The 24,388-nt window shown below is 37.4% G+C and overlaps 1 protein-coding gene across 5 annotated transcripts in view; it reads right to left on the bottom strand.

Annotated features, from left to right (window-relative positions):
• DGKI (diacylglycerol kinase iota) overlaps positions 1 to 24,388 on the bottom strand; it is a gene marked incomplete at its 5' end in the record, with an annotated part of 450,496 nt that overhangs the window by 138,497 nt on the left and 287,611 nt on the right. For 4 of the 5 annotated variants that reach the window (XM_079930954.1, XM_079930953.1, XM_079930957.1 and 1 more), the window contains 2 exons: positions 7,223 to 7,285; positions 12,555 to 12,754. In XM_079930954.1, coding sequence (XP_079787080.1) covers positions 7,223 to 7,285; positions 12,555 to 12,754 — 263 coding nt within the window. The remainder of the gene's footprint in view (positions 1 to 7,222; positions 7,286 to 12,554; positions 12,755 to 24,388) is intronic. The other variant, XM_079930955.1, reaches the window with a different exon arrangement.

The following is a 24,388-nucleotide window of genomic DNA, read 5'->3' on the forward strand; positions in this document are numbered from 1 at the left end:
CTAAATCTTATGCTTTGCCGTCTGACTCTGAGCTAGAATTGAAAGAAATATGTACTCAATCAGTGAGTTTAGCAATTCTCTCTGTTCTTTTAAAACTATAAACTTTATTTTTTGCTTTTGGTTTTATAGCTGCAGTCACTGGGGGAGAAAGAAGAATCTGTGCTTACCCACCATACCCAGAACCAGAACTTCTCTACTGAGCTTTAAAGCAGAGACATTTTTATAAATGGCTATAATTTTTTTTTTGCTTTCTTCCCCTTTATAGAAGTAATGTGTGCTCATTGAAATCAATCTAGAAAATAAAGAAAGCCAATAAAATTTAGCTAAAATTTGTCCATAATCCTACTGCTCAGAGATAATCATCCAGGGACACAAAAATAACAACAGAAGCATTAACAACAAGTGTACTCACAGTATTTGTGAATGCTTAGGCCCTTTTGGTACCCTCACAATTGGTCCAGAAATTATGACCCCAAAGTAATAATCCATGAATTAGAATCTGGACAGATTCCCGGCATGAAGCACTCTTCAGGCATGAAGCGCTCTTCTTCAGGCATGAAGCACTCTTCAGGCATGAAGCACTCTTCTGAAGGTTCAACTGCCCCAGGAGTCCTGATGAACCTGCGGTTCTAACAAAGCCACCAAGCTTAATTCATTTGGAGGCAAACCATATCTGGTGGGTCTTCTTAGCTACTTTAGAGGTAAACCCCATAGTTTACAAAGGCACGTATGTAAATTTCTACATTGGCAATGTTTTTCCTACTCCCTGGTAGAGTGCAGGGTGTGGGAGAGTGAAGTTCACTGAAAGAAGAATGGAAAAGAGAAAGGGTTTTGAAAAAAGCAGACCAAGTCTTATTTTCTAATTAAAGGGCCAGAACTGAATAAACAAAATAAATAGAACTTCTGTAGCATATTACACAAATTCAAAAAAATGTTAAAACAAAAGCTTTGATGTGACTAGTTGGAAAACAGAATTACTGAATTTTTAGAAAGCACTTCAAAGAAATTTCTAGTTTACTTCCTCGGCCAGAGGCATGCAAAGATTAAACCACCTATCACTAATTTATGGGTTTTTTTTAATCATGAAGATTAAAGATTCTTGGTTCTGTCTTGGTAGTTTCTCAGTAATAAAATTCTTAAATTCAACCCAAAAGAAAAAAAAAATAGACATATCAAAAATATTTCTCAAAAAAAAATTTCTTTAGTAAAACCCCCTTTCTTCATAGAACAAAAATCAATTTGCTTTCATCCTTTACCAAGAAGGCTTCACTTATTGGAAGCAAGTTTAGAATGCTGAATCATATTCAGCTTGTTGTCAAAGATAACAATTTATACTTTTTTCATGGATCTGTGTCTGACTCTGCCTTCCCCAAGACAACAAACAAATCCACACAATTTGGCACTGGGAAACATCTTGCTTATGTTTAAATTGTGACTGTTGTGCAAGATAGCCTATTACATTTAACATTTGTTGGTTGCAGTTCAAAAACACCCTGGTTTCTCTGCAGAGCTCTTCTGCTGAGTTTAGCTACGGCACTCTCTGAGTAACTGTAGCAGGTAAAAAGAGGATACAGTGTGAAAACTCTCTGCTTTAAAAGGCAGTAGAGAAGTTCTGGCTCTAGGTAAGGAGGATAAGCACCCACCATTCTTTCTCCCCCAGTGAATGCAGCTATAAAACCTGGACAGAATGCCTAAAGCAGCTATTTGAGAACTCTGAAAAATAAATGATAGCAGCAGATGGGAGAAGAAGACCAGAATTTAAAATACCGTCCAACTAACGCTGAGCTCTCTCCTCCTTTGACCTCTAATCAACCCTGGTCTGGACTCCAGGCAGCACAAAGCCTAAAATGGACAACAGGTGCAGACAGAGAAAGCTCTGGGAAAGCCCTTGAACTCTGGCTTGAGGAAAGGGAAGGGACTCTGAATGGTCAGAGAAATTTGGGGAAATCTTCCTCTTATACCTCCTCCATTTTCTCGCAACCCAGCACTCAGGCAATTTTGCTGTGCTGGCAGCAGCAATGACAAGGTCCTTTTGGCGCTTAAAACTGTAAGGAGAGGGAGATAAACAGCAAGGTCCTACTGTACAGCACAGGGAACTATATTCAATATCCTGGGATAAACCATAATGGAAAAGAATATGAAAAAGAACGTATGTATAGCTGAGTCACTTTGCTGTAGAGCAGAAATTAACACAACATTGTAAATCAACTATACTTCAATAAAATTAAAAAAAAAACTATAAGGAGAGGGAATCTTCTTCTCTGATAAGAGCAGCTGTGGTCCCAAGAGGATGGGACAAACCACCATTGCTTCTTTTTCTCTTTCAGTCATATCATTGCTTGGTCCTGGAGGTGAACGTGGTTTCAGGAGCTATGCAGCAGCATGAGGTAACTAAAGCCTTAGCTTTCTGGCTGAAGGATCCAAAAATGAAGCCCCAGGAAATGGGAAAGTACTGAGGATGACAAGAGAGAGGGAGGAGCTCAGGAAGACAACTCCAGAAAGACGTCCATGAACTTGGACGCAACTCTAGGCTGCAAACGTGTTAATCTGGCCCTAAACACAGTACCACAGACTTTAGGAACTGAACTACAGAGCAGACCCTCCCCTCAGATCCTGTCCTGAAACTTGGAGGGGTTACACACCAGACAGATAGGAATAGCACTGCAAAGGCTCTGAAAACACAACTGGCACTATGGCTACCATCCTCAGAAATTGTGGCCTGAAAATTGAGTCAACTGCCTTCTAGAACAAAGAAATGATTAAGCAAAGCACATATCTAACAAAGGCTTGGATCTGGAATACATGACAAACTCAAAACTCAACAGGAAGAAAACAAACAGCCCAGTTTAAGAAATGGGCAAAAGACTTGAGAGGATGCTTCACCAGAGAATGTATAAAAGATGGCAAATAATCACATGAAAAGACACTCAGAATGATTAAAATGTAAAAATATTGACATTACCAAGTGCTGACAGAGATGTGGAACACCAGGAACTCTCACACACGGCTGGTGCAAATGCAAAATGAAAAGACCACTCTGGAAAACAGTCTGTCAGTTTCTTATGAAGTTACCATATGACCCTGGAATCCCTCCTAGGTGTTTAACCTACAGAAACGAAAACTTACGTTCACACAAAACCTGTTCATCAAGGTTTATGCAGCTCTATTCAGAATCATCCCAAACTGGAAATAACCCAGATGTCCTTCTGGGTTATTAGGTAAATAAACAGAAACATCCATACAGTGGAATACAATTCAGCAACAAAAAGGAATGATAGATGCAGCAACTCTCATAAACATCAAAGATGTTATGTTCACTCAAAGAAACCAGTTTTAAGGGTTGATATTGTATGATCCCATTTATAGGGCATTCTCTAAAATACAAAACTGTAGCCATCAGTGGTTGCCAGAGTTTGAGATGAGAGATGCAGGGATTAGGGGGTATGACCATAAAGGGCATAGATTACAAAACAGGATTTTTGGGGTGATAGAACCATTTTGGTGATTATGGTGCCAGTTACATGAATCCATATGTCTTAAAAGTGAGAAATATATATCAAAAAAGTCAATTTGGACCTATATCAACTTTAATTACTAAAATACAAAAACAAATATAATAAAGAGTCCAAAAAAATTTATTCACATGGAAGTACAACCAGAATTTCCATTTGGATGCGTGTCACATTGCGTTGTAATTGCACTGTAGGCAACACAAGTGGGTCTGTTCCTGGTGTGTTCATTTCTCCAAGGCAGAAACCTTAGCTTTCTAATCTCTTATCTCCAGTATCCCACAGAGTATCTGATATCTAAAGCAGACACTGAATAATATTTTTGAAAGATGAAAAATGAATAAATTAGGTGTGAACAGTTCACATTATTTCATTTTGGTAGGGGAAGAGCAGGAGGGAAACAGAACTTAATGAAAAGCAACAGTAAAAGTTGAAAGCGTTCCAGAGACTCATTTTACAGTTACACCCCTTTTGGGGCTTTTTGAGCATGACCATTTAATGTGAATATCATGATTAATGAGACACAGTGCATGTATGTAGTCTTCAATGAGGATTCTACTATGAAGTCACTTAATTATAATGAATTTATTAATTGAGGTGTTGGCCTAATAATTCTTTGAGCAACACTGAGGAGACAAGGGTGAAATGGGTGAGGGGGGTTAAAAGGTATTATATAATAATACCTTTATAAATACCATTATAAAATAATAAATATAAAATACTTATTATAATAATAAATTTAAAATAACACCATTATAAAATAAATAAGTCTTGGGGATGTAATGTACAGCATGGTGACTATAGGTATTGACTATTTGAAAGTTGCTAAGAGAGATCTTAAAAGCTCTCATCGCAAGAAAAAACTATCGTAACTACATGTGGTGATGGATATTACTAACTTACTATGATGATCATTTCACAATAGACACAAACACTGAATCATTATGTTTACACTTGAAATTGATACAATGTCATATGTCAATTATATCTCAATAAAAAAGGAAAAACAGTAAGAATGCCCAGATTACAAATTATGTCATATGCCAAGTCTGGGAATTATAACTCTTCTCTGACGTCAAAAAAAAAAAAGCTATAGTACATAAAATTTGTGGTGAAATATTCTATTTACTTTATTTTGTTCTATTTCATGAAGCCACTAAATCCCTTTGATTAAAATTTAGCATTCATATGTGGTCATATATGATCAAAATGAAAGTTTCAAGATTCTTCTTTGTGTAAAGCTGAAATTTCCCATGTATGCAGACGTTAATTGTATGTTGCCATTCCTAATGATTTATGCATTATGCTGTCAAGACCATGACTCCCTCCCTAACTAAAAAAGTCATTAGAAAGCTAGAGAGAAAGGATAATTTAAATTGCTTTAGAAAAGCAACTTTACTTTAGGAACAGCAGAAAGAGAGGCTTCTCCCAAAGGAAAGATCATCTGTAAAAAAGAATTGTTTTGAGCAGAGAATGGCTGATCCAAGAGTTAAAAGAAAAAAAAAAAAAAAAAAGACAAAGTTTAGCTCAAGATACTGGAGTCCTGACTTTCGTGAGGACCAGAGCAAGGTTAATGTGATTCTTAAACACTGCTGCAATAGCAGCATGAGAGTGGGTCTAAGCTAAGCTGCCACTGTCATTATACATAGATACAACACTCATTGTGCTTGGATTTTTCTCTGTGCTCCTTGCTGTATTTGACAGAGTTCTGTTATTGAATGTTTAAAATAATACTCGAATTTAATTTTTATTATATAGACCTTTCATCAGTTATATAGACATAAAATCTATAATATGCAGTAATTAATATAGCACATACAAATATAAAATATTTTAGATAAATATTCAAGTTTTAAGTGGCCACATCTAGGTGGACTGCCTGTTACATGCCATGAAAATAAACATGACAGTTCACCTGATTATAGCATACACACCTGGAAAAAGAAAAAAAGAGCCTCATTCAAATTATACGAGGAAAACTTAAACACAACTAAAACTTAAAAGGTGATAGAAACATGACAGCTAGCACCTGGACTCCTATTGCTCATACTCTCAATTCCTTGAACTCTATCAATAGAGCTGCTGGAAATAATGATCACTGAGAGCCATTCTCTGGACTCAAATTTATTGAACAGGCCTTATGGGGTATATGTAATATACCCCAGCATAGCCTCCAAATTGGAAATTAAATGTTATTTTCTTACTGATTCTTTGACCGCTCACTTGTAAGTTCCATGAAGGTATAGAGCTGTTGTGCTCACCACTAAATACAAAGGAGAAAATAGTGTCTGACACAGAGCAAGTTCAAAATAATATTTTTGGAAAAATATTTTGTCATAAATGAGTAAATAAACGTGTATCCACAAGACTAGGGTTGAAACTAAAATGATACATAACTGAACTTTAGGAATTACTTTGCATATCCCTAGATGTTAGATATTGCAGAGTTCTATTCAGACATGCCTTCTTTCATTCATTCATTCTACCAACCAACCAACAATTCTGTTTAGTTTCAGAATACTTTGTGATAAGGTTTGTGATCAAGGCTGGGAACACAAAGGGTCATAAGAAGATACTGCAAATGATTTCAAGTGGCCTAAGTGTAGTGTGGGATACACACAGATATACAGCTAATATAATTAGTACCGATCGATTATACCTTGAGAACTATAATAAGTACAATAGTAGTGTAAATAGTGAACTCCAATGAGGATGTAACTAGTTCTGCCAGCAAGAATCAAGGTACAATTCTTAGAAAAGGCAGTTATTCAGCTGGGCCCTGAGAAATACACAGGACACTGATAGATGAAAAGTGGCAGATTATAAATTGTTATGAGCATGAATTTTGAAACCAGGCTGCGGGAGTATGAATTCCAGTCTACCACTTATTAGCTGTGTGACCTTCGTCAAATTACTCAACTTCTCTGTGCATCAGATTCCTCATGTATAACATGGAGATAATAATACCACATATGGCAATAAGGTGGTTGGGGGAGTAAGTTAGTTAACCTGTGTAAAGCACCTGTAACAGTACCTGAAACATAACAAAAGTATATGTAAGACGGAGAAAAGAAAGAAGGGCAAGACAGAGGCAACAGCATAAAAAAAGTCCTGAAGTGAAGCGCTAAAAAACATTTTCTTTCTGTTTTTCACCAGAAAAATATAAAAGCACAGAGTGTGTTAAGTACAAACTACTATGTACGAACTGCACTTTGCTAACTCGTTAACAACTTTGGGTTATTGATCTTTTATTACAACCATGGATTCCTCAACCCAGAAAAATCCACAGATGCACATACCTACAATCAAAGCTCCATGCATAATTTCTGGGGTCCGTCCACAGAATCAAGTGCAGCGGGAGCTTCTTCAAGGTCATCTCTGAGCCATAGATAATGGAATGGTCTAACGGGTTTACAGACTTTCCACAGAAACCAATGCTTAGTATGGAATTTTATACAACCCCATGAAACTCTGGACCCTAAAGTACCTAATCAAAAAATTAAACTGTGAACTCAGAGGACTGAGACAGATAGAACACAAAGAATTTCACAGCTGCATCTCAAATCAAAGAAGGGCTAAAGCAGACAGTTACAGTGAGGGGCTTCTCTGTCTGAGAAGCGGACCTGTGAAGGGAGAGGGTGCAGGTGGTCTGTCCCTGAGGAGGAGATGAAGGTGAGAGACACAATGTAAAAATGGGACGGCTTTGTACTCACATGGTGAAGGAGCCTGGGGGGGCAGACACTCTCCGCAGGTCCGCAGCTTGCACCTGATGGACACTAGAGGCAGCAGGGAATGAGCAGCGAAGACAGTCAGCAAAACAGCGTGGACAGACAGGGGAACAAGCCAGGAGAGAGAAAGAGAGACACACAAAATTTAAACAGAAATTAAATGAGCGCATCACCAAACAGTAAATGAAAAGAAAAAGAAAATCAAGCCAGCCACGGAAATAATCAAAAAGCCAGTGATAGCGACGAAGCCAACAGGACACATGGCAGGGCCGGCTCTCAGGCAAGCCACAGACTGGAGCACGAGGCGGGGCACCGGCAGATGCTGGAGGAGCGCGGATGCTGCACGGGGCTGCGGGGCAGAGGGTTACCGCGGTCCTCTCCGGCTCTAGGTCTCACTGGGCATCCATCTGTGCGCGCGTGCACGCGCACGCACGCACACACACACACACACGGGTGGTAGGCTGGCACAGTCAACTCAGAGCAGAATCAAGGTAAACTGAATCCTTTAACATAGTCCTCATGATTCCAGGGCTTTGTTGGAATATTCATGTCAAAGGACAACTGTCTTCAAAAGAGCGACTCGACAAAAACTTTAACTTCCTTCAGTTAAACAGAGAAGGCTTTCTAAGAAATCCCAAGGTAATACCAAGAAAGCCTAATTTTATCACAGTGATGCTGTAATTCCACTCATATTCTTGGTAGACGAGTGAAACCATAGACTTCTCTCTGCTCTCCCTTCTTTTGTAAAGGAGAGGGTCTTCGATGGCCACCAGAAAAGAAAAAATGTGGAACTGAAGAAACTAAACCCCAAATTTCCTGTCACTGTTACATCATTATTCTCTTCACTCTCTTCGACCATTTGAACAGTTTCACTATAACTGCAGTAGACGTACCCCCCCATCCCTCTTTTCCACGGGGTACATACATTCTCATATAAAGCCACCCATGAATTAACTCCTCGTCATCCTGAACGGGCTATCAGTTATAACCAATGATACTTCTCAGCAGCCCAGGATGCTGGAAGTCGGTTGCCCAAGGTTTGCCAACTAGAAATCTTGCCCCTGGATAATACAATCACCCTTAACCATGTTGTCTTAATTGCTAGTGAACTCAGGCTGAGATCTTCCTATGCACCTGAGTAATGTAGAATGTCTGATCTCCCTCAAAAGTGACTTTCAAATAGAGAACATAATCAAATTTATCTTCCTGTCATGTTACTAGTACATGAATATGAACCTAAACAAATCTGCTCTATTACTTTTAGGGGGGAAGAAATTTATTGGAGTCCTATTTCAAGTAGATTCATAAGCCATAAACGACATACTCTCCTGTACCAATGGGGTGGAGAGGGGAGGGGAGAGTGAACATAACGGGCCTAGCCTTTCAGTTTATATATACTAACAGCAAATAGGGTCATAAGGCAAGAAATTATTTTAGAAAAAATTGTTTTCCTTTTTGCTACATGAAGATCCACTGGCATCATGAAAGCTTCCTAGTTAGCTGTTTCTCATGGGAATTCTTCCAGCCATTCATGTGCACCAGATCTCGAAATTCTTAAGTATATATCTTCCACTTCTGCCATAAAATGTGACCAAGACATTCTCTGTATTATTTTTATATTCACGAGGTTTTAGATTTATGTTACTTTAGAAACAATTTCTGAGAAACGTAACAGATAGGACATTATAGAACCGATCCACGTGCGAGTCCCTTGTTCAACATGTAACCGTAAGTCTCAGACACACTAGCAGGCACTGGCGACCCTGTGAGGAAAACCCTGGGGTCTCCCCACAGAGCAGGGGAGACAAGCAAACCAATAATTACACTGGTTTTGATAAATGGTGTGAGAGAAGTGACGAGAATACTATAGGAGCGCTGAGTGGTGTATTTAATAGCTAGAAGCGGATAGAAAAGGATTCTTAGGGAATGTGATATTTCGATGGAGTTTGAACTTGAGCAGGGGCTAGCAGATGAAAGCACGTGAGGAGGGCAAAAATATAATGATACACGAGACAGGCCGTACTGCTCCAGAAATAGCAATACGCTCTGGAGCACAGGAAGGAGAGGACCAAGGCGATGATCAAAAAGGTCGGTAAAGCCAAGGAATATAGGTTTTACATTTTTAGAAAGATCATTCTAACCAGTCTATCGGAAAAGACACAGTGTGAAGGGCAGCAACGTTGGAAACAAGGAAATGAACTGAGCAGATTTTAGCAATGCTGACGAGAAGTAATGAATACGGCTCCGCAGCTAAGGCTGTGTGACTAGCAGAGGGGAAAGATGGTGTGAGAGTTAAAGGTGTGGGAAATAAACAGAAGGAAGAGTTCAAACAACGCAGGGGACGTGTAAAAGTGGAGGTGACTATGAGATATGCAGATAAAGATGTCAACTAAGATATCTGGGTATGAGTCTTCAGTTTTTAGAAGAAAGCCTGAGCTGAAGACACAGATCTGAGACACACTAGCTTATCCGTCATAGAGGGAACTTGTGCTGCAGATGTGATTTCCCAGAGAAGGGGCAAATCTATGAGGAACACCAGCATTTCAGCAGAAGAGGGGGCCACAGCCCTAAAATCTCAAAAGTTCATGTTAACATGCTATGTGAAAGGAGGATAAGTCCTTAAGATGAATTGAAAAGCTACCCCTTTCTGACTCCCTTCCCCCTAACACAGATACACACAAGTTTTTAAACTAAAACAGCTCTCTTTCTTCAAAAAGAAGGCATGCAAATGATGAAGAAACAGTAAAAAGTAAGAAAGAGAGAAAGGAAAAAAAGGGAAAGAAGGACGGAAAAAATAAAGGAAGGGAAGAAGGAAGAAAGAATTATCTTTCAATTATCTCTTTCTGCCTTGGCTGCAATAGTGAACTTTGCACACTGTGGCCTAAACAGAGAAAAGCTTGGAGGGCTCAGAAGGTGGAAGAAAACTTTTAAGAAGATATTAGTGGCCAGGCCGCCCTTAAACTGGAAACTCCACTTGGAAATCCAGTGGAAGAAGTTAGATTTCCAAACAAAGATTTCTACTGAAATAGAAAGAAGCAATCTAATTACAGAGGGTGAAAAAGAGTAGTGGTGAGAGATTTTCTAAAAATGTGTTGAATGATAATTTTAATAATAAATTGTAATAAAGATCTTGGCTAATCTTTAAGATTTATATGTGTCCTTTTAAGAAATGGACAGAATATTATTACTGGCATTTCACGCAAGTCTCTCCTACGGCCTGAGGCTGGTTGGATGGAGACACCATTGCCCCCTGGTGGGAAATAACTGCATTTTTGAGTTGAGGCTGCTGCTTTTTTTTTTTTTTTTTTTTTTTTTTGCCGTACATGGGCCTCTCACTGTTGGGGCCTCTCCCGTTGCGGAGCGCAGGCTCCGGACGCGCAGGCTCAGCGGCCATGGTGCACGGGCCCAGCCGCTCCACGGCATGTGGGATCTTCCCGGACCGGGGCACGAACCCGCGTCCCCTGCATCGGCAGGCGAACTCTCAACCACTGCGCCACCAGGGAAGCCCGAGGCTGCTTCTCGAACACCCTCCCGGCTAAATCTATGAAGTCACATCATCTGTCATATGTGCCATGTGTACAAAAAGAAAACAACTCTTTCCATTTGTTTTTATATGAGAAGAAAGCCCAAATAAATTCTTAATACAGTTTCTGAGCAAATACAAATTCTTTCTCAAGGGCAAAAACTGTTTGAAACTAAACACCCGAAAACAGTTTCATGTCTCATAAGGTTATTAAGCGTAGAAGCACCAGGCATGAAAGTGGGAGCTGTTTGCCTGTAGATATTAAGAATTTTTAGCTCTGTTAACAAACGATCTACAAGTGATCCAAAACAACGTGGACTATCTCAGAGAGGGCTTTTCACTTAGTAGCTCAGAACTTTCCCTTAAACCAATAGTTCATGGCTTAACTCTAATGTTTCAAGAGAGAATATGATCAACCATATACTATTGCTGACACACTGCCTGAAACTCACAAAGTGTATATTCAACCTAATAGTGGTAAAGGCAGAGGACAGAGAAAGCTGCAGAAATGAGCTAAGAGTTTCACTAGCTGCAAAATGTAAACAAAATGAAAAAGGCAACTAAACAAGCCCTCTGGAGAACGATCTAGGAAAAGTGCTGGGGGAGCCCAGATTGACTCTGGAAAGGGAGGATGCAGAGGAGAGAAGATCCCTCACACCAGCTTCAAGCTTAGAAGCAGAGACACTAAAAACTGAAACACGTCACGAGCCCTGTCGAACGCTGTTCTTCAAATCTGCCATCTCAGAAAGACAGGTGAAGCTTTGGCAGGGAGCGATAACACCTGTGTCATCGGTTCATTCTAGGCACTTCTGTACTTGTCACATGGACTCAATAAATACATGGCGAAGCATGCCCTTCCTTCACAGGCACTAGAGGAAGCCAGCCATTCAGTACAAATAGGTAACCATGCATCACAGGCCACAAATAGAGGAGCACCTTGGAGGGACCCTCGCTCTGACAGAAGAATGGCCCAAGGCTGAACCCTAAAACGTCCTTACCTTGAGTCAGGTCAGCCATAGGTGCGTGATATATGAAAGATACTCTAAAAGATACCCCAAATCCCCATCTTTCTCCATCCCTTTCTCCAACCCCAAAAAGACATTTCAATCGAAATTAGATTAAGGGACTCTATAAAATGCACTCAAAATATCTAGTCATTTATCACCTTGTCCGAATCAGTTTATCAAAACACCCAAGAAAGGAAAGGGTCCAGGAGGGATACATTTTGTTTAGGCATTGAGTCGTGGGTCAAGTTTCATCTAGACAAGAGGATGCCACCCAGGATGGCAAAATTGAGTTGAAGCATCAGAGTACACAGGACCCCAAAATGGGAGCATTGGGAAAGGGCAGAAGGGGATACGATGTGGAGAGAGGGGAGCCAAAGCCAGCTCTGCCGACCTCCTGCACCTGGAGAAACCAGCTCTCCAAGTGACCAGGGAAAAGAGGAGGCCAACAGCACGCCTTCTTAAACAAAAAAGAACACGTTCGACAGGACACGTTTTACGACCCTGAATCACTCAGTGATTTTCTGCTGGTCCCAGTAAGTATATACTCAAGCGGTCAGTGGAAAAGCATCATCAGTCTAACACATCATACAGCAATAACTTCTGAAAGAAGGGTGTGGTCACCGTATAGTAAACACGAAGAAGAAATATGTGCGAGAGACCAAGGAGCTGCTGAGTTTCCTGGACTCGTCTCCTTTCCCAGCACGGGGAGGCCCCTGCTCATGCACATGCGCAGTGCCCTCCTCTCCACGGTCTCCATGTTCACCAAGGTGGGCAAGGGCAGACTCACTCATTGAGTAAAGGCATGGACGTCCTTCTCTTGCTCTTCTGTACCATGTTGGCCTGATTCCTCAACGAGATCCGAATCATAGCCGGGGCCAACCTACAGGGCTCCCCATCCACTTGCATGGGGATGGATTTGTAAGTTAGCAGCATGACCTCCCGACACTGGTGCAGCCTTTCTCCGTGGCCCCCGACTTGCAGGGCAGCCTATAAAGACAAGAGGCAAAAGGAAGCGAGAGGTTAGTGCTTACGAGTTACTCAGGAAACCTAGAAAGCCCAAGCCCACTGCCTATAATCAAAAGGCCTTTGAAAAATACTTACTGAAAGCTGTTAGCCACGAGTAAAGTGGGCAACCTTGGATAAATCATTAATACACATAAACTGAAATATCTAAATTTTGACGGCTTGATCACAGATCCTCACTGATAGCCATTTTTTGCTTTTATGTATTTTCAACCTTAACTTAATCGTTAGTTTAATACAAAAGCTCTTTGTGTTATCTACTCCCATGAAATAACCAATGTACATAGAATAAAGAATATAAAAAAGATAAAATACATGGTTTAAGACGGCCTCCATACTACACTTACTATATAAATATATTTATATATAATTATAATATATAGTTATATATTATATATTAAATATATTATATTTAAATATGCAACCCATCCTTAGAAAATTTTTCAAACTTCAGGCAAGCTTTTCCTTTTTACCTAAAACCTCCTCAAACTACTTCAAATCTGTGTAAGATCAATGAAATGCAAAATAATAATCCTCAATTGAAAACATTCTTTAGAGTAAAGCAGCTTTGAGGATCAAAATCAAAGACAGTAAGAGCTCAGTTCACTACAGTAGCCACAAAATGAAAAGTCAACCCAACATTAAAATTCTGCAACAAAGTAGCATAATTTCTCTGCCTTAGTAAAAAAAAAAAAAAATTTTTTTTAATATATATTTTAGTATCACTTATCCTTTTAGGGATGAACTAAAATCAGACAATATGTTTGGTTATGCATACAGATAGCGCCCAAATTGTCTTATACAGTTTGAGGGACATTTTTATACACATATGTAAATCTCCATCCAGATCAGGCTTTAGGCAGTTTATAGCAACCAGAAGGTTTCCATGTGTCCCTGCCCAATCTATTTATACTCCTCTCACCAACCAATCAGTAACCACTATTCTGACTTCTATACCATAGATTCAATTTGTTTGAGCTTGAACTTCATATAAGATGAATCATACAATATGTACTCTTTTGTGTCTGACATCTTTTGCTCATCATTATTTTTGAGTAATAGAAAAGTGTATTTACCTACTCTTCTGCTGGTAAACATCTGGCTGTTTCCAGTTTGGGGCTATTAATGATATAAACTTTCTTGTGTCTGTCTCTTGGTGGATACATCCCCTCTCGTGGTACGTAAGATGAGTACAATTGCTATGCCGTAAGTTTTTTTTTTAACTTTAGTAGATACTGCTAACAGTTGTTCAGTAAGGCTTTATTATAATACATTTTGAGTATCAATTTTTAATGAAGTAAACAAACTTTTAAAAGAAGTTAATACTAACTCTAGCTCAAAATCTAAAAGATAGACTTAAAAAGAAAAACCTACGGGAAAAAACTTTGTTAACTGAGATTTGTGAAGTCAATTTCCACTAATTTGGTTCCCAGATAGTTGTGTTTATCTGATACTTTGAACTACTTTTGCACTTGCATTAATCTGAACAACAGAAACCTGATTATGTATGGATGCAAAGAGAAAAGGAACACAAAGGGACAGAAAGGAGGAAAGAAAGTAGAATAAAAACTGAAAAGTAAAGAACATACTTCATTATTGAACACCTTTGATGTTAAAAAGCACTCAGTTGTGAATTTTATATACAATTTTATTCAATTAGTAGAACAAGGAGGCAGAGGAGAATGAGGCGAGAATTTACTAAAATTCTTTACGGCCTATTACCCAATCCTCTGTTACTCAGATTAAGGTCTTTCTGGCTGCACTTAAACGACTCATTTAAGTTAATCTATGGACTTGAGCCACTGCCTCATCTCCCGAACTTTTCCAAAATATTTCCCTTGCCTTCAACAAGCACTTCTCAGGGCAATATTTATCTGACCATACTGTATCCCTTCATCCATGGAGGAAATACCATTTTCTTCTCTTTTCCCCCAGTCTTGACTAGGCCTAATGACAGATAAAAATGCAGAACCTGCTAAGTATGAACTTATTCCTCTGGGTTTGACAGGACTGAAAATTGCTTAAATACTTTCGAACCCTTTGGTATCAGAAGGCTTCCACAGTACTACAGAGAACATTTAAGCCATATTCTCAGCCTCGGTGATAGATTAACAGCAAACACAATTAACAGAGGTAAATAGCTGTCAGTGTCAGTTCCACTGGCATTTCAGAATCAGTCCAGGATCACTGAACAGGCACAAGAGGAATTATAGTAATTAGCTTTTCAGAATAAAGACAGTTCTATTATTGTTAGCACAAAAACACTTACTTTTGGAACAAGTTAAAGGTAATTTTTTAAAATTCTTACTAGAAATAGTTATTTTTCATCATTCAGATTAATCTAGACTTAACATCCTATAAGGCATAGGCCCTAATAACCATAATCATCCCCAGAATTTGCTAGAATGAGTCATTTACTGATAAGAATACATTGGTGTATTAATGACAGATATTCAATTGTCTGTTCAACCTAGCATGTATTATACTCTTGTGAAAACGTCAAATATTGCCTTTCTGGTAGTATATGACTTAGGAGGAAAACAAGGATAGCCCCTGAACTAAGTGCATCCGTTGCCATTTATTGTCGTAAAGTCATTATAACAACTTTCTTTCAGTCCACAGTTAAGGTGTGAGGTTTTCTTTCTTTCTTTCTTTTTTTAAGATTTCTTTGATGTGGACCATTTTTAAAAAAGTTTTTATTGAATTTGTTACAATATTGCTTCTGTTTTATGTTTCGGTTTTTTGGCTGCAAGGCGTGTGGGATCTTAGCTCCCTGACCAGGTATCGAACCCACAATCCCGGCAACGGAAGGTGAAGTTTTAACCACTGGACCACCAGAGAAGTCCCTGGTGTGAGGTTTTCTGACTTTCTGCACTATGCTCCTCCCCGGAATACTATTCTCCATCTAAGTCTCATCCTCCTTCTTACTACTCAAGTCCTTATTCCACTTGCTGTCAGATGACAGGACAGACAACCCTGGATTGGGAAATCAGAACAGAAATAAGGGCAAGTCTTCCAACCCCTCCTTTCTCCCGACTGCTGCAGGCCCCTGACTCCCAGTCCCAGTCCTGTAACAAAAGGCCCAAGGCAGCGATCAGTGACAGGGACAGTACATAACAGAGATAATCAACAATACCGAAATCTGGGTTTTTTTGGTTTTTTTTTTCAAGACGAACAAGGTGGTCTTGTAAAACCAAATAACAAAAAATGGAAAACTATTTTGTTTTATTAAAAAATAAAACAAGAGAGGATAAGATATAATAGAGTTTAAAAGTCATACAAGAATGTTATAAAGATCTATATGTTAATAAACTGGAAAACCTAGATAATAGAAATTTCTGGAAAAAATATAATTTGCAAAATTTGGTGTAATAAATACAGAAATTGGATAGATTAGACTGGTTTTAAAAATTGAAAGTTTTCAAAAACATTACTCATTCCATCCCCAACCCCAAAATGTGCCAAGTAGACTTAGATGTTTTACAAGTAATTCTACCCAAGTTTTATAGAAAGACAGTGTCTAATAAAACTTGTTTTAGAAAATGATGCTATGGCTTCTGAAATAACAAACCAGATAAGGGCAGCAGCAGAAAACAAACTTTTAACCTAAATTATATTTATAATCACACATACCAAAATCATTTTAAAAATAGCTAATTGCTTTTACTGGTCTGTTACGTAAAAACTAAACTGTGATCCATTACGGGTTTGCAAGAATTAAGAATACTTCAACATCAGAAAATAACAAAGAATGAAATAATTCCATTTGCAACAACATGGATGGACCTACAGATTATCATATTAAGTGAAATGTCAGAGAAAGACAAATATCATATGATAGCACTTACTTGTGGCATCTTAAAAAAATGGTACAAAACGAACTTATTTACAAAACAGAAATAGACTCACAGACACAGAAAACAAACTTACGGTTACCAAAGGGATAGCGGAGGTGGGGGGCCGGGGAGGGGTGATAAATTAGGAGTTTGAGATTACTTCTCAAACTATATATAAAACAGGTAAACAACAAGGACCTACTGTATAGCACAATGAACTATACTCATTATCTTGTAATAACCTAAAATGGAAAAGAATCTGAAAAAGAATATATTTGTATACATATATATGTATAACTGAAACACTCTGCTGTACACTTGAAACTAACACAACATTGTAAATTAACTATACCTCAATAAAAATAAAATAAAAAACACATTATTATAATTTCACCATACTGTGGTTTAAGTGAGATAAACCACATTATCATCCCAAAAGATGCAGAAAAAATAATAAAGTTCAGTGCCTTTTAGGGTCAATTGTTAGAAAACTAGGACTTAAACACGATTTATTTACCTGATAAAGGTCATCTATCAAAATCCTTAGGGAAAACATTATTTGGAATAAAGAAAATTCAAAGCATTCCTTTCAAGGGACAAGATGATCCACTAGTAACAAAAGTTTTCAACATAGTATTGGAGGTCTTGACCAACATAATAAGTCAAGGAAATAAAATTGGAGGAAAAAGCCATGGAAGAAAGAAAGCAAACCTTGTAATATTTCCACTAATATCATCCCATACATCAAAAGTCCAAGAAAATTCACAGGCCAAAAATTAAACCTTGCAAGAAAGGTACACTATCAACATAAAAAAATCAAGGGCTCCCCATCTCTAGCAATAACTAAGTAAAAATATAATAAAAAATAGGATGTCATCTATAATATCAACAAAAATAAAGCAATAAAACTTTTATGCAGAAAAGTTTTAAACTACTGGAGACATAAACCTTAAAGAAATGGAGAACCACGCCATAGCCATGGATGGGACAATTTAATACTCTAATGATATGAATTTCCTCCAAATTAATACATAAATTCAATGTAATTCCAAGTGAATATGAGAAATACTATTTTGAAGAATCTTGTCAAACTGATTCTATAATTAATTTCAAAGAATAAAGGTTCACAAATGGCTGAGAATATTTTGAAAACATAACAATAGATTATCCTTATTGAATATTGAGTCATGTAATATTCAAAGATACAATTCAAATAAAGGTGTTTGCATAAGAAAAGACATAGGGGGCTTCCCTGGTGGCACAGTGGTTGGGAGTCCGCCTGCTGATGCAGGGGATGCGGGTTCGTGCCCTGGTCCGGGAAGATCCCACATGCCGTGGAGCGGCTGGGCCCGTGAGCCATGGCCGCTGAGCCTGCGCGTCCGGAGCCTGTGCTCCGCAACGAGAGAGGCCGCAACTGTGAGAGGCCCGCGTACCGCAAAAAAATAAATAAATAAAATAAAATGGAGAAAAATAAAATGAGTATTCTACCTCACATCATACACAAATATTAAGCCCAGATGTATTAAAGGACTAGGAGCAAGAAACATAAATATTAATATAAAAATTAGCCAGTAGAAAGAGAGGAGAGCACAAGTATATATTTCTCCTTAGCTCTCTTTTTTCAAGCAGTGTCTCTGGCAGTGGCTGTTTCTCCTCTGTTTCCATTTCCCACTGGCAAGCACTCTTCCCAGGCCACCCTGTCTCTACAGTCCCAGCACAGACAGGCAGCCCCAGCAATGACCTCAACTCTTGTGGTCTGATTCCCTTCTCTGGAGTCCCAGCTCCTGCCCGATGACCCTCACTGCACAGCCCATCAATGGCCACTTGTCCAAGGTCCCACCACTGCTGAATGGCCCTGGCTCCTGAATGCTGATAACACTGTCTTTTCCCTTTGTCCCTCCAGTCCTGGAGGTGGCAGAGAATTTCTGCAGTTGCTAATCCATGGATTGCTCTCTATGGGTTACCTCTTTTCAGTTCTTCTAACATCCTGTAACTAGTCCCCTGTACTAAATTCCCTCAATTGAACTATCTCACATGGGATATTTTCCCTCTCTGACACCCTACCCTAGTCCCCCAAATGAAAAATTTTACTTAAGTAATTTGCAGTGGCACCATCATTCAAGGCATATTTTTCTATACAAGTTTTTACAAGCGGTTTTATTGCCACGAAGCAATGCCATTAAGTTTTATTGCTTTTTTCCATTTTATCAAATATTAACATTTCTGGACATGGGTGTATTTTAAAATCCTACTGTAATACATGCTGTAAGCAGTCTAAATACCACCAGCAATAGTATTACTATTTACTTAATTATTGTTCATATGAGTAACATTTATGGCAAAAATAATTCCATAGATTCAGTTTCTTTATATGTTAAGTGATTAGGTTTTGGTAGGCTGCTATGGTCTGTTTTAGCACTAGCATTTTAGGATTCTAGGTTGTACCTGTAATTTCATGTTCTCAAATTCTACCACATGCCATCTAACTTTGACAATATTAGCTGTATGCTAATGCACAGCCAGTAACTACAATGAAGCAGAGGACAGTAAAAAGGAAAGGCTTTATTTGAAAAACTTTCCTTCTGCTCATTAAAATTAATCCAGCAATTATTAAATACTATGAATAAGAACATTTTTTGAAAAAGTGGAGATTCTTATAATGAAGAAACCTAAGAACTCCTTCTCACTCGGGTTTATTGTATACTTATGTCTTTTTCCATTTTTGTTCAATAGAGGTAGATTCACTATTAAGGTGAGTTCATGGGAGGCAAAAAAGCCACAAAAGGGGTCTGTTCAGCTTTTCTGCCAACAGTGAGATCTAGCCTGGAATTCAGTGGTGCACGATGGAAAAAAATCATCTTCATGCTTTCAAGCTATTTCCATAAATAGTCAATCCTCTGAAATCTGTAATATCATGACAGAGTTAATATAGTGTAGTCATATAATCAACAACATATCCTGGGATCAAATAAATTTGTATAAACCTGGGAAGAAACACATCTTATTGATGATTGTTTTTTTTTTTACACTAGGTTAGTAGCATCCATCCCTTATACCAGACTTGTTTTTGGATTTTGTGAAGCAAGAAGGGAACTGAACAGAATATAATGCTGAAACAGTATCAACTAGGTCACAATAAAAGAAAAGCCAGACTCCATACAATATATCATCTATTCAGCATATAATCAATTGTATTAGACATGAAAAGAAGCAAGAAAATGTGATCCGTGAGGAAGAAAAATTTTTTGAAATGATCACTGAATGGACTTAAGAGCAAACTGGACACTGCAAAAAGGGGTCAGTGAACATGAAAACAGAGCAATACAAATTACATAATCTGTAAAACAAAGACTAAAACATTTTATTTTTTTCCCCAAGACCCATACGGCAATAGCAAGCAATCTAAAGTACACATAATTGAATGCCAGAAGGAGCAGAAAAGGATGGAGCAGAAAATACACGGATGAAAATATTCCAAATTTGTAGGGAAAAAAAAAAAAGGTCAACCTTCAGTTCCAAAAAGATCAATGAACCTAAAACAGGATAAATACAAAGAAAACCATGTGGAAGTTAGAATAATGCCCACTACAACAACCAGGAAAACTATGCCCACATTCTAATGCCCAGAAACTATGAAAACCGTACAAGGCAAAAGAGCCCTTTCTGGTATGATTACATTAAGGATGTTGACATAGGAGACTATTTTGGATTATCTGTGGGAGGGGGCCCTGATGTCATCACAAAGGTCCTTATAAGGGAAGAAGGGAGGCAGGAGAGTCAGAGAACAAGAGGTGAGTATAGAAGCAGAGGTCAGAGTGAGGCGGGGCCATGAGCCAGGAAAAGTAGGCCACCTCAACAAGCTGAAAAAGACAAGGAAGTGGGTTCTTCCCCAGAGTCTCCGGAAGAAACACAGCCCAACCATCCATCTTAGACTTCTGATCTCCCAAACTGTATGATATTACATTTGTGCAGTCTTAAACCACTGCTCATGGTAATTTGCTTACAGCAGCGACAGAAGAGTAAAACAAACACATAGAGGCTTAAAACTAGAAGAAAAAAGCCTCAAAAACAGAGAAAAAAAGACATAAAGAGGGGAATAATGATACAACTGGTACCTGACTGTTCATCCTTAAAACATGGAGGCCTGAAGAAAATGAAACAACATATTTAAAGTGCTGGAAGAAGCCAACAAACAAACCAGTCAATCCAGTATTCTATATTCATAAAAATATAGTTCAAAAAAATGAGGATAAAATAAACACATTTCCGAAAAATTAAATTTGAAATTATTTACTGCCAAGAGAACTGTACTATAAGAAATGCTAAAGGAAATCTTTCAAACTCGAGCAAAATGATACCAGATGAAATCTTTGATCAACAGAAAGAAATGAAGAAAGCTGGAAATGGTGAATATGTGGGTATACATAAAAGACTATGAACTGTTCTTTCACCTCTTAATTTCTTCAAAAAACAACTGACTGCTTAAAGCAAAAATATCAATACTGAAATGCAGGGTTTATATGTTATGTCAGAGTGTAATACATGAAAAAAATAGCACAAAGTAGGGGAGAAAAAATGAAATTATAAGAGAAAAAGGTCTGTAACAAATTACTTGTATCAAGAATAAAGGAGGGGATTTTACAGACATTAAAAAAGTAAGAGAACACTGTGAACAACTTTAGGCCAATAGACTTAACAATTTCAATGAAGTGGACAAATTCCTTGAAAAATTCAACTTAGTAAAACTGACTGAAGAAGAAATAGAAAATGTGAATAATTCTATATCTATTCTTGCCTCAAATAAATCTCAAGCCCAGACAGTTCTTTAGGAAATTCTATGAAATACTTAAGGAAAAAAATAATACCAATCTTACAGAAATTCTTTCAGAAAGCAGACAATCCCTATCTCAATTTACGGGGCCAGCATACCTTGATATCAAAACCCATAAAGGATATTTCAAGAAAATAAATTTATAGACCAATATCTTTCATAATCAGTCACAAAAATGCTTAACAAAATATTAGTAAATTGAATCCAGCATATAAAAAATGACAGTACATCAAGTGAGGCTTAACTTGGAAATGCAAACTGAGTAATTTTTTTAAAAAATCAATGGAATTTATGATATAAAGAAAATAAAGGAGAAAATCAGGTCACTTCCATATATTAAAAAAAAAAGCATTTGATTAAGTACATCACTCATTTGTGACTTAAAAAAACTCTCAGAAAACTGACAGAGAATCATAATTACTTAATTACATAAAGGGCTTTTATAAAAACAGCAACAACGAAACAGCATACCTCATGAGGAAATATGGAATGCTTCCTCCTATAATCGGGAAGAAGGCAAGCATGTTCATTCCTACCACAGTTATTCAACATATTGCCAGCTCATTCAATAAGGCAAGAAAAATAAAAGGTGTGTAAGGAAATAAAACTGTCCTATTCACAGACCACCCAATTATGTATACAAAAAAACCTAAGGGGGCTTCCCTGGTGGTGCAGTAGTTGAGGGTCTGCCTGCCGATGCAGGGGACACGGGATCGTGCCCCGGTCCGGGAAGATCCCACATGCCGTGGAGCGGCTGGGCCTGTGAGCCATGGCTGCTGAGCCTGAGCGTCCAGAGCCTGTGCTCCACAGCGGGAGAGGCCACAGCGGTGAGAGGCCCGTGTACTGCAAAAAAAAAAACCCCAGAAAAACAAAAAAACCTAAGGTATATATCAAAAACTACTAGAACTAATGAGTGAATTTAGCAAACCTGCAAGACAAAGTCAATAAATAAATATCTACACATGTGTGTACACATAGACATCAGTTATTTCTATATATTAGCAATAATAATTACATGTGAAATTTAAAATCATACTATTTAAAATACTTAGGAATGAATTTAACAAAAGGTATGCAAGGACCTGAAAACTGTGCTGAAACTATAAAAGACTGCTAAGAGAAATTAAAGAACACCTAAATAAATGGAGAAATATATCATGCTTATAGATTGGAACATTCAATAATGTTAATATGCCAATTCTCCCTAAATTTACCTATAGATTCAATGCAATCCCAATTAAAATCCAAACAGTTTTATGTAGACACAAACTAATTCTAAAATCTATACACAAATTCAAAAGATGTAGAATAACCCTAACACCCTTAGAAAAGCAAAATGAAATGATTCATATTACCAGGTTGAAGACTTACAATAAATCTATAGCAATCAAAACAGTGTGGAAGTGGATTAAGGATAAACAAATCAATGAAACAATAGAGTTCAGAAAAAGACCCACATACAATCAAGAGGCAAAGGCACCAAGACAATTCTATAGAAAAGGAAAGTCTACTCAAAAAATAGTGCTGGAAAAAAACTGGATAAATGTATTTTAAAAAATCATGAATGAGATTCTTTTATTTCACCTCTCATGATGTTATTAAGAAACTTGCAAAGTTTTGGATAATCGTATTTTTAAAAATGAACCTTGAAGCTACTTTGCAGAATACACAAGAATATGAGCTGAATCACATACTTATACATAAAAGCTAACACTATAAATCTTCAAGAAGACAAAGGAGAATATCTTCCCAACCTTTCCTGGAGTAAGCAATGATTTAAGAAGGACACAAAAAGCTCTAGCATGAAATATGCCTACCTCCTAAAACTGGAATTCATAAGAATATTTAAACTTCTGTCGATCAAAAGAAACATTAAAAAAAAAAGATAAAAATAAACTGAGAACATATTTGCACTAAATATATCTGTCAAAAGACTTGTATTCAGAATATATAAACAGTACCTGAAATTCAACAATAAAAGATAAACAGCCCATCAAAATATGCAAAAAATACAGACATTTTTTAAAAAACCAAAGACATAAAAGGTAACAATAAAGGTAAACAACATGTCTTACTCTCTTTTTTGTTGGACATAATTGACTGTATAAAACATAATTTCTTTCTTTCTAGGGATGTAATTTTATCCTCTCATTCTGTTTCATCAAGTGTAATATTATAATAGCTTTTTGTTTCTATCCATGAACACATTTTCAGAACCTGTAGGGTATTAAATTCGTAACACTTCCCATCAGGTATTCTTAGACATTGCTGTTGGGCAAGTAAACAGTACAAAATTTCTAGAAAGCAGTTTTATAATTTTTATTAAGAGGCTTTAAAATGTTTATGCCATTGAATCAGTCATTTCTCTCCTGGGGATTTGACATAAGAAAATAATTTGAAATGTTAACTGTGGTTTATAAACATTATGTTAATTACAGGAGTGTTTTATACCACCAAACATCGAGAAACCTAAAAGTTCCATAAAGGAAGCTTTTCATAAAGGAATAATTATTATGTAAATTGAGACATAGTTACACAATGAAAGAGTAGGATTTACTTATAATATGATTCCCCATATATTTAAAAACATGGAAATAAAGCAATTGAAAGGGAACACATCAAAATATAAATATAGTTAGTTATGGATCATGTGATTCTGAGTGATAGTTTTAGTTCTTATACTTACATATGTTATCAAAATAAACATTTAATATTACTTTTTTCTAAAAAAAAAAAAGATTATCTGGTATGTGTACAACTTCAACCCTGGGAGTTTCTCTATGTAACTTTTCTCACTGAATAACCTTTTGCTTTTCTAATTCATAAATATCAAACAGCCTACATATTTTAATTTCAATTAACAAAAAGAAAGCGGGCTATGCTTTCCTTAAAGTTCAGGAGACTGAAATCTTTGGATTACATACCACATAG

Source organism: Stenella coeruleoalba (genome assembly GCF_951394435.1).
Source record: "Stenella coeruleoalba genome assembly, chromosome: 9".
NCBI lineage: Eukaryota > Metazoa > Chordata > Mammalia > Artiodactyla > Delphinidae > Stenella > Stenella coeruleoalba.